Below are 13,456 nucleotides of genomic sequence, written 5' to 3' on the forward strand. Positions count from 1 at the left end.
TATTTCCTCCTCCATGTCTGTTTCTCTCAGTCTCTCTGGAACTTCAGTAAAAACTAAATCCATTGTCCAACATCTTGTCTAAGAACAAAACCAGTTCCCTTCATGAAAACAAACAACAACAACAACAACAACAACAACAACAATAATAATAATAATAATAATATCTACTCTGTATTTGTACATTAACTTATTTGTCTCGTCTGTCAATGAACAATCAAATGTGAAACACAACGCAGCAGCAAACTGAAAATCAGTCAGAGAAAAGTGTGAACTGTAACACCTCCAGCAGCAACTTTTACTGTCAGAAAATCTCTGAGTGAACAAAATAGAACAATAAATGATCGTGAACTCACCACTGACAGCTACAGAGAGCGGGAAAATACAGAGAGTTTCCTCTATGATCATCTCATCAGAGCAGCTCAGATTGACTTCTTACTACAACTCTTACAAGTCTACTGTCTCCTCCTCTCACTTCCTGAACTTTTATGCAGAGTCAACAGAGAACCACCCACATACACAATTCACTCAGACAGTGTGGTTTGTGGTAAATATTGCTCTGTCAGATACATGATCTCCAAATGTCACCTCACAAGAGACACAGTGTTTGTCTTGTTCCTTTGTTCTGACCAACGAACCACCAAGTTTATCTCTGAGTCAGATACACACTGAAAAACACTGAAGCTGGAAGTCATTTCATCATTTAACATCATATGATGATTTATACATTAGAGTTTAAAGGACAGTGTTAAAGTGCAGCATGAAGGACAAAATACATCAAAGAGGAAACACTGTAAAATCCACCGTCCACACAGCAGAGGAAACAAAGCTTCCAGCTGTTTTTAAGTTAGAAAACCTGAGATCAGTGGAAAACAAAGAGACACATTAATCTGACAGAGACACATTTACATTCAACCATTTTATCCTGAGAGACTCACAAGTGAGGAAACTGTGGGTTCAAGGACACTTCAGCAGCTGGGGATCAAACCACCAACCCTGTGATCAGTGAATAACCCACAGTCTCTGTTGTTGTTCTGTGTCTCATCACTGCCACCTACAGGCTGAATGCAGTAACTACACATCTAAACTAATAACCTGTGTTTGATTATAATAATGAAGTAAAAACGTCTAAAAACCAAACTGACTGACACCTGGCTGCCCTGGTTTTTATAAAATCCATTTTGATTCTGGTAAACTACATAAATAACCAACAGAAATCCACTTAAACTTTAGTAACAGAGAAGAAGAAAGTTACGAATGTAAACAGACAGATGCACATGTGGAGTGAAGGCTGAGCTGAAGACTTACTGTGGCTCAAACTGCTGAGAACCATAATGCTTTAAAGGTTAAAAAAACCTTGATAGTTTTGATGTCTCAGTCCAGACAGTTCATCAACAACAACTACACCTCTTTCAGGAAGTTTCCTGAAGCGTTTTCTGCAGCTCTGTGCAGCTCTTCATCTCCTTCTGTTGATGTCGTCTCCAGCTTTTCCATCTCAGAGATGTTTGGTGTTTTCTCTGCTTCCTGCTTCTTCTTCATCCCTGTGAGAACATGAAAGCAGTTTGTGAGTCACTGAGTTCAGACCATCTTCATCTGTAAAGTAACTAGTATCTGTATCTGTCAGACAAATGTAGTGGAGGAAAAAGTACAATATGTGCAGCTGTATAAGGTAGAAAAACACCTGAATACTCAAGTACATTTACCTACAAACTGTACTGAAGTACAACACTGGAGTCAATGTACTGATGAGAAAATGTTACAGAGCAGAGGTTTGTTACTTACAGAGATTTCTACGTTTCACCAGGACTCTGAGAATAATGAGGACAAGAGCAAAGAGAAAAAGACCAACACCAACAATGGCACCAACCCTCTTATTCTCCTCAGCTCCTGAATGAAGATGAGAAAGTGTTGAGTTGAGATGAAGAACAAACTCAGAGGAGATGCAGTTTTTAGTCAAGAATGAATCAGAGACATTTACCAGGTTTCTCTGGCTCGATGATCGTTGTGTTTGTCCTGTTGTCTTGGTCTTTTTCCACTGTTTCAAATAAGAAACAAACACTTTAAACACTTTTTCAAATCACATCCATCTGATTTAGGAACAAACTTCTTCACTGTCTCTGATTCTTCTGATGGAAATTCAGTATTAAATTCAGCAGACTCACCAACAGTAAGAGTTATGGTACAATAGGCTTCCAGGACTGGGACGTAACATGTGTACAGTCCACTGTCTGTCAGGGTCAATGAGGAGATCTTCAGACTGATGATTCCTCTGATCAGGTCTTCATGGATCAGAGTCGTCCTGTCTCTGTACTGATCCATCTGTGGATCAGTTTGGTCCTTTTCATGTCGATATGCGTGGACCACCTCTTTGTTGAGGTCAGCTCTGGTAAAATCCAGTGTTTCTTTCCTCAAGTCCACTGATGGATCCAGACGACACTGAAGCTCAGCAACATCACCTTCTTCTGCCTCGATGGGTGGAGTTGGACAGGAGACATGATGATTTCCTGTGGACAGAAAGAAACAAACCACAGAGACAGTTAGCTCTAAAAACAAACACTATTTCACACATTTAAACACTTTAACCACACACAGAGTCCTGGGCAAATCAGGGGTGTAACAAATCTACCTACCTAATCTATCTACTAATCAACCCGAGGATATTCCTCCTATGCTGAAAAAACTGATCTCAGTTAATTGAATAGTTGAAAAAAAGTATCTAATCTGAAACCCGCGGAATATTTTCACACTCATGCAGCACTCCTCGTCAAACCACAAACCACAACACTCATTTCTTACAGTGCACTGCTCTGACAGCCAGGAATCTGTAAAACCGCAGAGGTTCCGTCCATACAGTGAAGATCTGCGGTGTTCTGCACAACCTCCCTTCATGTACTGACACAGAAGATTCAGCAACCGACACCAATCCCTGTCTACACGGGAGGCTACAAAGTAACGCAGCCTGGAGTCAGCGTGTCTCCGGCGCCTGCGCAGTACAGACCTCGGAGCCGGTCTTTAATAACGTTCAAAAACAGTGACAGTGAATCTTGTCTCGACGCAAATTTGTTGACAGTTGTTAAAGTTGTGTTGAAGCTGTGTTAAAAAGCCGTTGGTTCATCAGTGTGATCATCGTGGAGGCTGCAGCTCGATGTGTTGTTGAACTGTGTCCAACTCTCCCCAAACAACAGAAGCCGCTCTCTGACACAGCGTCAGGATGACATGAATAAAGAAGCTTAAACTCACCGCTGACAACTTGATGACTGAAGAATAAAACAAGCAGGAAGATACAGACTCTCTCCTCCATCTTCAGCTCTACTGTGACTCGTATGGTCTGGTGGTAATACCGCTTCAAACTCAGCTGTTCAGTTCATGCAGCGGGGAAACTTCTCCGAACACTCAGACACACCCCTCCTCAGAGAGAAACTCTCATTGGCTGAGAGCTCTCTGAGCGGGGAGCTCTCAGCCAATGAGAGTTTGTAGATGTAGATAGAACGTTAATCTCGTACATTGATCACGCCCATGCGTTCTATGAGCATTCCATTTGTCTTTGGGCGGAGTCAAAGCTCTGGTCGTGTTTTGACATCACGTGACAGTAACCACAGTTTACACAGTTACAAGTTGTAAAAAAGCAAATAAATAAAGGAAAAAAATTATAATGGTGAACTTTTCACTTTGAATTTCTCCTGTTCGTAGACATTTAGTATTTTTAGAATCAGGACTAATATTTCACTGTTTGTGTGTTTTCTCTTCCCAACTCTTGTCTTTAATGTTTCCCAGCAGAACATTGTGCTGTAACCAGATGATGGATGTTATTCACTTCACCTGTCAGTGAACTTTAATCCAACACTGAGCATTGATTCCATCAGTTTCCATCAGTTCTCCAGGTTGAGTAAAGTGCACAGAGTCATTGTATTATTATTATTCACTGTGCACAGATCAGCTTCAGGGTCTGGGAGTTTATTTCTCTGTTGTCTTCTTACACTTTGTCAGTTCATCGTGTAGTTGTTTAGTCTTCTGCTGTTTGTTCACAACAGGAATCTTCTGCTGCTGTTATACAGACTATTAAAGATGATTAAATATAAATAACAGAAACACCACTGACACAGTTTCAGGATGTAAATCTGAAAATAATGACGCATCAAACAATAATGAGCCTGAACTTACCTGTGATAACTTCAGAGAATGAGAAAATAACCAGGAGAATAAGAAGCCTCCTCTTCATCATCATCATCATCAGTTCTGTGGTCCAGCTGAAGTTCTGCCGTGTGTGCGTCCATTTATAAACCTCCTGGACTCACAGGACACGCCCAGGATTTCCCACTACACTGTCAATGTTGTCTTCTCTGAAATGAAGAAGTAATAAGAAGAACTATTCGAAACTTGAAATGAAAAATACGAGGATCAGAAAATCAGGAAGTGTGTACTGATATTCTAAGAAATAAGATGAAGAAGGAGGTGATTATTCAGACTGATGTGTCTCTATCACACAGCAGGTTTTAGGCCCCACATGATGAGTCTCAGCATCTTTATAATAATAACTGAATCTGTTAAATCATCCTATGACATGAGCCCTCCATGCTGTGATCATCTGTTGACCCTGTTGACTCTGCCGTCCTGGTGTGAGGAAAAGAAACTCCCCTCCATCCAGCATGACCCTGACACACAGCATCATTATCTGGTACAGGATCTGTGTCAGAGAAATTCCTACAGAGCAGATATTTAAGTTGTTTCTCTGCCACTGAATACAACTGTTTACAGACACTTGGCTGAAACACTGATAGTGGTGCTAATAGCGGCAGGAGCTCATTCATACCTGTACATGCTACAACAACAAAAGGCAACACTGAGCTGCTGCTCCTCCCCCCTCCCCCTCCTCCCTCCTCCCTCCTCCAAGGTGTGGCAGGAACTTTCCATTATTAAAAGAGACACAAAATGGAGGACAAAGTTGAAAATGTGTCTCAGCTCATACACTGTGATATCTGAGAGGTGGTTCTGATGGTCTCAGACTGTAGCTGAGGTTCAGGTTTCATTAAAGGGAACAAACTGGGCTCAGGTCAAAGTGGGGTGAAGAGAACTACTTGTGCTACCCAGAATGCATTGTGAACAGGTGTCTGTGAGTGTGTTTTACTGTGTGTGTTGTGTGTTCAGTGGATGGTTCATCAGACTGGACTCACACTCAGCTGTTTTCAAACCAACTTTATTTACAAACTCAGTCAGTGAACAACAAGTGAACAAAGGTTCCTGTCCAGCAGGAAACATTTAACCATCAACTTCTACAGCAACACTGAAGCTGGTCAAAGTCATTTCATCATTTAGTGTCATATGATGATTACATTACAGTTTTATAATGCAGGGCAAAATACATACAAGTTCAAAGTAGATTGGAAAAGAGGAAACAGTTTAAAATCCACCGTCCACACAGCAGAGGAAACAAAGCTTCCAGCTGTTTTTAAGTTAGAAAACCTGAGATCAGTGGAAAACAAAGAGACACATTAATCTGACAGAGACACATTTACATTCAACCATTTTATCCTGAGAGACTCACAAGTGAGGAAACTGTGGGTTCAAGGACACTTCAGCAGCTGGGGATCAAACCACCAACCCTGTGATCAGTGAATAACCCACAGTCTCTGTTGTTGTTCTGTGTCTCATCACTGCCACCTACAGGCTGAATGCAGTAACTACACATCAGGTCCAAACTGACTGAGACCTGGTCTGTGTTCTGAAGCAGGATTTGAGGTTAGTGAGGAAACTTCAGCTTTAACTCTGGGGTTTCAGGGTCACAACCAAAGTTCACCTGTTATCAGGTAAATCACCATGGTAACTGATGCTGAACGGCTAACCTGCTCCTGTCAACAGCTACTGACCAATCAGATCACTGGAAAACTGGAGTCATCATTTCTACAGACTACAGACACTTGGCTGATCACAGACAGTGGTGGACGGCTGATAGTGGTGCTAATAGCGGAAGTTTCCATTCTTTGTCACTAAGGCAAAATCCTGTTTTAACATGATACAGCCCTGCTTAGTGATTAGCTCCATTCACAGTGTTTCATGTACAAAGTTTCCCAGGATCTTATTTTGGTGAAACAGTTGTACAGCTGATGTTGATGGTAGAAACTGTATCTGACCACAAACTGAACGACTGGCACAGTTTGAAGTTTGATGATGGTGCTGAATGAAAAAGGCAGTAAAGTCTTTACACAGCATTTCATCACAATCCAGTTATTTAGTTTGGTCGTAAACTTGCAGGTTAAAGCAGACAGAACTTAACAGTAAAAAAATCCAACAATATAACGAGGATAACTGATAATAGTACTATTGATCAGTGATGGCTTCAACCAACCAATAAGCTCACTGGTTAAATGTTAAATGTGCAACAACACAGCACACATTCAAATGAAAAGTAATGGAGGACAGAAACATGGACAAACTAACTCACTGAACTAATTTTCAAACAGGACTAACAAATGTTAAACAACAGCAGTGTTAAACAGGTCACAGGACACTTAGAAATTCCAATACATCAATATGAAAATAATCTGTTACAGGTAAAAGTCTTGAATGAAAAAATAAACAAAGTATAAAAAAGTAAAAGTACACAAGTGTTGTAAAAAATGTAGTTTAAATACTGAAGTTAAAGTAGTGGTTTGGTCTCTGTGACTGACACATTATTATATGTAACATCATTACATGATTAATACTGAAGTATCAGTATCACTGTTGGTGGAGATTTTAACAACTTTCAGACATTCAATCATCAAATGTGTTGTGTTTTAAAAGCTTGTTATATTTCCATGTTTCAATATTTCCCTCTGAAATGTAGTGGAGTGGACGTATGAAGCAGCAGAGGATGAAAATACTCAACTCAAAACTGTACTTTCATTCAGTACTTAGCTTAGTTTAGGTCAATAGTTTTGTTCCTGTTTAATTAAAATGAGTAAACTGACTGCTCCCAGTTTGATATGTGATACCTGCAGTAGAGAGAGGTTTAAGTCCCTTTGTTGAGTACAATCTTTGGTAAAGCTGCTGAAACCAGAGCAGCTGTTAAACACTCAGGTTCTAAACGTCTTCTCTCTCCAGCAGCCGTCCGTCCATCGACCATCAGTCCACGTCTGCCAGCTCTCGTCCCTGGTCTCCTCCTCCCTCCCTCCTCTGACAAATGGCTGAGAGACAGAAAAACAGTTTGTGATTCTGATTCACTGATCTGTTTTCATTTTGTGTAATGTTTGATCATTGAAACAACTTTACATCTCTGGGTCTCTAAAAGTGATTTAAATGAAGCTGCCTGAGAAGTTTAGAGAGGAAATGTCTCTTTGGTGAAACTGGTAATAACTCAGAGACACAACAACTACTACAACTGTAGTATAAAACCTGAATACTCAAGTACATTTACCTACAAACTGTACTGAAGTACAACACTGGAGTCAATGTACTGATGAGAAAATGTTACAGAGCAGAGGTTTTCTTACTTACTGAGATTTCTACGTTTCACCAGGACTCCGATAATCAGACCAACAATGAAAAGAAGAACAGCAAGAACAGCAACAACAATGACATCAACATCCTTCTCCTCTTTAGCTCCTGAATGAAGATGAGAAAGTGTCAGATTATCTTGTTCTCAGAGAGAACGTAGGAGGTAGAGAATCAAAGACACAGTTTTCTAGTCAAGAATGAATCAGAGACATTTACCTGGTTTCTCTGACTCGATGATCGTTGTGTTTGTCCTGTGTCTTGGTCTTTTCTCACTGTTTCAAATAAGAAACAAAAACTTTAAACACTTTTTCAAATCACATCCATCTGATTTAGGAACAAACTTCTTCACTGTCTCTGATTCTTCTGATGGAAATTCAGTATTAAATTCAGCAGACTCACCAACAGTAAGAGTTATGGTAGCACTGGCTGCTAGTCCTGGGACGTAACATGTGTACAGTCCACTGTCTGTCAGGTTCAATGAGGAGATGTTCAGACTGATGATTCCTCTGATCAGATCTTCTTTGTTGAGAGTCGTCCTGTCTCTGTACTGATCCATCTGTGGATCAGTTTGGTCCTTTTCATGTCGATACAAGTGGACCACATCATCTTCTCTGTTGAGGTCAGCTCTGGTAAACTCCAGTGTTTCTTTCCTCAAGTCCACTGATGGATCCAGACGACACTGCAGTGAAACATCACCACCTTCTTCTGCCTGGTTCGGTTCAGTCTGACAGGTGATCTGATGATTTCCTAGGGAAACAGAAACATATATATGTGTTTATATTCAGAGGTCTCATCCTGCCCACAGGCCTGTACTACGAAGCAGGATTTGGGGTTAGTGAGATAACGTCAGCTTTAACTCTGAGGTTTCAGTCTTACTGCTTCAGTCCGATGGAGCTCAGACATGAAGTCTCTTCTCTGTGCTTCAGCAGCAGAAACAGTCTGACATTACTGTCACTGTTGATCTGCATCACATATTCACAATCACTCAGAACAAATCATCACACTAAAGGCAGTAAAAATGTTCTTATTTACAACAAACCCTCATCACTGCATTTTGATCATTGGGAATTATTTCTACTCTTTCTATCTTGTTCACTAGATGTTGGCGGATCGATCCAAATATTGATAGTATCGATCCCAGCGTTGGTATTGGAATCAGATCGATACTGATGTGACGGAATTGATACTTTACTTTCAGTTTCTGTCCTCTACTTTCAGTTCGCCGCTTCAGTTCAGGTAAAAATGAGCGTTTTGTCAGAAAGCAGTGAACCATGTGTTACTGCACCTTCTGTTAGACTTTGATTAACAATCAATGCTTTTACACACACACACTTTCCCTTTTTATTTCCCTGTAACGTCTCGTCTCTGCTCTGTTGAATGAAACACTCGGAGAAATCTGCGTAGTTTCAATGTGAAGAGTCAAGATGTAAACTTACCTACTGCGAATGGTAAAGCTGACATTACGGTAAACACCAGTATCACAGACATTTATCAACCTACATTTGACGAGAGAAGAGAAGAAAAAGAAAAGCTGCGGAGCATCGATCATCCATTATTTTAAAAAGCTGCGTCGAGCTGTGAAATATTTTCACTTTTCTTCTTCGCCTCCACATCCTCCTCCTCCTCCTCCTGCTCCTCCTCCTCCTCTTCCTCCCCCTCCTGCTCCACATCTTCTGGAATGACTTCAAGTTCCACGGTTTACATTAAATGCTGATATTATTATTACTTTTTAAAGTGATTTCTATTCATTCGTTTCATTTTCAGATGATCACCTCTGTCACTTATTTTCAGGAATCACGTCCCATTTCTTCAAACCACTGCCTCTGTAACACTTTTTAACAGATCATGAACTTTGACTCTTTCACATTCTTCAATTAATTCCACCATATTTGATACTACTCACCAAATCTGTGGCATTTTAACAAAGCGCTCAGAGAGTCTTCAGATGTTCATCAGCCACAGCAGCTTTCACACCGTTTCCTGTTTCTCGATGAAAAACGTCTTCATCGTTGCAGTTGTCCACTCTTTTTTGCGGGTAAAAACGCAGCCAGCTCCCCACTTTAGCTCTCTTATCTCAGCAAAGAGAGGGAGGCGTGTCCTGCTCACAGTGTTGACCTTTGACCCAGACGAGGTCAGAGTTCATGTAGTCATCATAAGACATTTTTGTTTTGACTTTTTTTATTTTCAGTGTTGTCGTTTTCAAATCTTCATCGATGCAGGTGTGATTCAGAAAGAACAACAACACAGTTAAAGACGGAGCTCCTTGGTGACTGAAGCTGTTTTTACAACGTGCCCTAAAAAGATAAGACAGACTTTACTTATCCCACTTATTTACATGTTACAGCAGCAAGAAACAAGAGTGACAAAAAATATAACATTAAAAAATAAAAACATAATATTAAAAAGGCACAGAAGGGTAAAAAAAAAAATGAAAGTGCAGCAGTCAGCATTAAAAGTCTGTGTAATAAACAGAAATGTGCAGTTTGTAATGTAGGAAAATGGTGATAATCAGTGGGGTAGATGAAGAAGTATGTGCAGATACAGTGAGCAGAAAGTGGAGTCCAGAGTTTCAGGTTTGTTGTGGGTCAGTCTGGTGTTGTACAGTCTGATGGCTGTTGGGATAAATGACCTGTGGTAGAGCTCCTTCTTCCACCGTGGATGCAGCAGTGTTTTACTGAAGGAGCTGCTCAGGTCTCCCACAGTCTCATGCAGGGGGTGGGAGGGGTTGTCCATGATAGACGTCAGCTTGGCCTCCTCTCACCCACCTCCTCAATGGAGTCCAGAGAGCAGTCCAGGACAGAGCGGTCCAGGACAGAGCCGGCCCGTCTGACCAGCTTCTTCAGTCTCTTCCGGTCTCTCTCTGAGGATCCACTGCTCCAGCAGACCACTGCATACAAGATGGCAGAGGCCACCACAGAGTCATAGAAAGTCCTTAGCAGTGACCTGCACACTCTGAAGGACCTCAGTCTTCTCAGCAGGTGGAGACGACTCTGGTCCTTCTTGTTCAGGGCGTTGGTGTTGTGAGACCAGTCCAGTTTATTGTTGATGTAAACACCCAGGTATCTGTACTCCATGATCTCAATGTCCAAACCCTGGATGTTCACCGGTGCAGTAAGATGGAAACTGGAATTATAATTTACTGGGAAATTTGAAGCTTGAATAGTTTTGATGTCTCAGTCCAGACAGTTCATCAACAACAACTACACCTCTTTCAGGAAGTTTCCTGAAGCGTTTTCTGCAGCTCTGTGCAGCTCTTCATCTCCTTCTGTTGATGTCGTCTCCAGCTTTTCCATCTCAGAGATGTTTGGTGTTTTCTCTGCTTCCTGCTTCTTCTTCATCCCTGTGAGAACATGAAAGCAGTTTGTGAGTCACTGAGTTCAGACCATCTTCATCTGTAAAGTAACTAGTATCTGTATCTGTCAGACAAATGTAGTGGAGGAAAAAGTACAATATGTGCAGCTGTATAAGGTAGAAAAACACCTGAATACTCAAGTACATTTACCTACAAACTGTACTGAAGTACAACACTGGAGTCAATGTACTGATGAGAAAATGTTACAGGGCACAAGTTTGTTACTTACTGAGATTTCTACGTTTCACCAGGACTCTGAGAATAATGAGGACAAGAGCAAAGAGAAAAAGACCAACACCAACAATGGCACCAACCCTCTTATTCTCCTCAGCTCCTGAATGAAGATGAGAAAGTGTTGAGTTGAGATGAAGAACAAACTCAGAGGAGATGCAGTTTTTAGTCAAGAATGAATCAGAGACATTTACCAGGTTTCTCTGGCTCGATGATCGTTGTGTTTGTCCTGTTGTCTTGGTCTTTTTCCACTGTTTCAAATAAGAAACAAACACTTTTTCAAATCACAAACAAAAAAACTTCTTCACTGTCTCTGATTCTTCTGATGGAAATTCAGTATTAAATTCAGCAGACTCACCAACATTAAGAGTTATGGTACCACTGTCTGTCAGTTTTGGGGCCAAACATCTGTACTGTCCACTGTGAAACAGGGTTAAAGGGAAGATCAGCAGGGTCAGGTTTCTACTGATGGGATCATATGTGAGAGTTGTTGTGTTTCTGTACTGATCCATCGGTGGATCAGCATCGAACTTTCCATATCGCAGAGACGCGACTGCCTCATCATTGAGGTCGGCTCTCGTACAGTACAGAATATAATCCTCTAAATTGACTGAAGGATCCACATGACACTGAATCTTGGCAACGCCACCTTCTTGTTCCTTGATTTGCTGAGTTGGGCAAGAGACATGGTGATTTCCTGTGGAAACAAAAAGCAAACCATAAGACAGTTTAATTACCTCTAACAGACAAACACTCAGTCAAGCTTTTTAACACTTTGACATACAGAGTTGTTCAGTTCAGAGGTGCAACACATCGTAATATGAATGTACTGCTCTGGTCGTCTTTTGTTGTTTGTGGTTTTGTACTGGACTTATTACACTACATGATCATGGCCCCTCATAGCGCAGTAAAACAGGACACAGAGACCTGAGCAAACATTACAAAATGCTCAGAGACTTGATATTCATAGTGATAAAGTATTAACATCGAATATAACAAGCTTTAAAAAGTCAATACTTATGTGTATCACGGTGCCTTCGCCATTTTATTTTTTGGTCGAAGTGTAGACATGTCAAAACTCTACTTCAATGATTGAAAAGTCCTTAAAAGTTCAAATACTGAGAGCAACACACACATTAGAGATAAAACATCAAAAATAATCCGCGCTATTCGTTTTTAATCAGCGTTAAGCTTAGAATGAGGCAGTGATGGCGCATGTCAAAATATAGAACCTACCTTTCGATAACGAGAACATACTCAGCAAATATAAAAGTGTTACTTTCATTGTTGGACCGTGAGTAAATGCTACTCTATATCGGATTTCGGTGACACCGGCTCGCTGCGTCGTCGTAATGTTACGAATTGTTCGCTTTAAAAACATTTAAAGTTATAAGATGACGGATTTGGCGCGATATTGTCACGTTTGCTCTCTGACCAATCATAACAACGAACGACGTCACATAGAACAGACCAATAGGAGGGAGGGAAGCTCGCCTCCAATGATTTTCTGGGCGGAGAAAGTTCATAAAATAATTTATCAGTCAGTTTACTGTCTGCTTATTACATAACAACACAAACAGTATATCATTATTATTTATATTTTGACAGTACGGCATATTTGTCACAGTGAATTCTAAAACTAACACCCCCCTGCTTGCAGTTATAATGGTGCGGTCTGTAGAACGTTCTCTCTCACTTTTTTTTTTTTTTCTTACATTAACATTGTAACAAGCTGTGCACGGACCTTCCTGTGTAGCTGGTTGTAATTTGCAACATTGTAACCGATACTTCGCCTTTTCATTTCAACGTTAACATTCCACTTACTTTGCTTTTTCTTGTTTCTGCTTTAGTATACTACAAACAACATTCAGGTTGACAGCATGATAATTTCCAGCATTGTACTCTACATTCTGTACATCAACTACCCGGAATTCTCATAGTCAGCTCAGTTGTTAGGTCTCGGGACCAGTACTTTGACTTCACTAGGATCTGACTACACTATCTCTTTTAATAAAATGTGTGTAGTTTGTGCGCAGGCGCCACTTTTTCCTCTGATGTTGTCTTTTTAAAAGCCTATTTGTAATGCACAATACTCGAAACTCAGGCAGGTACTTTGTGAGAGTTTTAGGTTCTTCAATAAGCAGCTGCTGACTGTAAAATGTGAGCCATCAATGCAAAAGCTTCTCCAGACTTTCAGAAGATTAAAGCTGCCAAAACAAGCATCCAGTCAAACCCTGCTGCACATGAGTTAAAATCCTCATTAGAGTTTGTTTATATGAAATAAATGTTAGTTTTTACCTGGTCTGAAACAGCCCACGAACAGAGAGATCAGCTCCACCACGAATGTGGGTCAATCACCCCCTCCTCCACGTGCAGTTATAGTAGTAGGGAATCACGTGATCT

At 40.7% G+C, this 13,456-nt stretch overlaps 1 protein-coding gene across 18 annotated transcripts in view; it reads right to left on the reverse strand.

Moving 5' to 3' along the window:
* The window catches only part of LOC108883801 (polymeric immunoglobulin receptor), a 73,984-nt gene extending 61,508 nt beyond the window's left edge, over positions 1 to 12,476 (reverse strand). For 3 of the 18 annotated variants that reach the window (XM_051070328.1, XM_051070327.1, XM_051070329.1), the window contains exon 1: positions 3,238 to 3,394. In XM_051070328.1, the coding sequence (XP_050926285.1) occupies positions 3,238 to 3,298 (61 nt within the window). In that variant the 5' untranslated portion in view covers positions 3,299 to 3,394. Of the gene's footprint in view, positions 1 to 1,404; positions 1,539 to 1,779; positions 1,885 to 1,975; positions 2,033 to 2,159; positions 2,502 to 3,237; positions 3,395 to 6,968; positions 7,161 to 7,470; positions 7,579 to 7,686; positions 7,743 to 7,869; positions 8,218 to 8,906; positions 9,107 to 11,247; positions 11,305 to 11,411; positions 11,751 to 12,289 lie in introns of those variants that run through there. The other 15 variants (XM_051070335.1, XM_051070340.1, XM_051070339.1 and 12 more) reach the window with 12 other exon arrangements.
* Positions 12,477 to 13,456: the final 980 nt, after the last annotated feature.

The sequence above is a fragment of the Lates calcarifer genome, linkage group LG5, assembly GCF_001640805.2.
Source record: "Lates calcarifer isolate ASB-BC8 linkage group LG5, TLL_Latcal_v3, whole genome shotgun sequence".
Lineage (NCBI taxonomy): Eukaryota > Metazoa > Chordata > Actinopteri > Centropomidae > Lates > Lates calcarifer.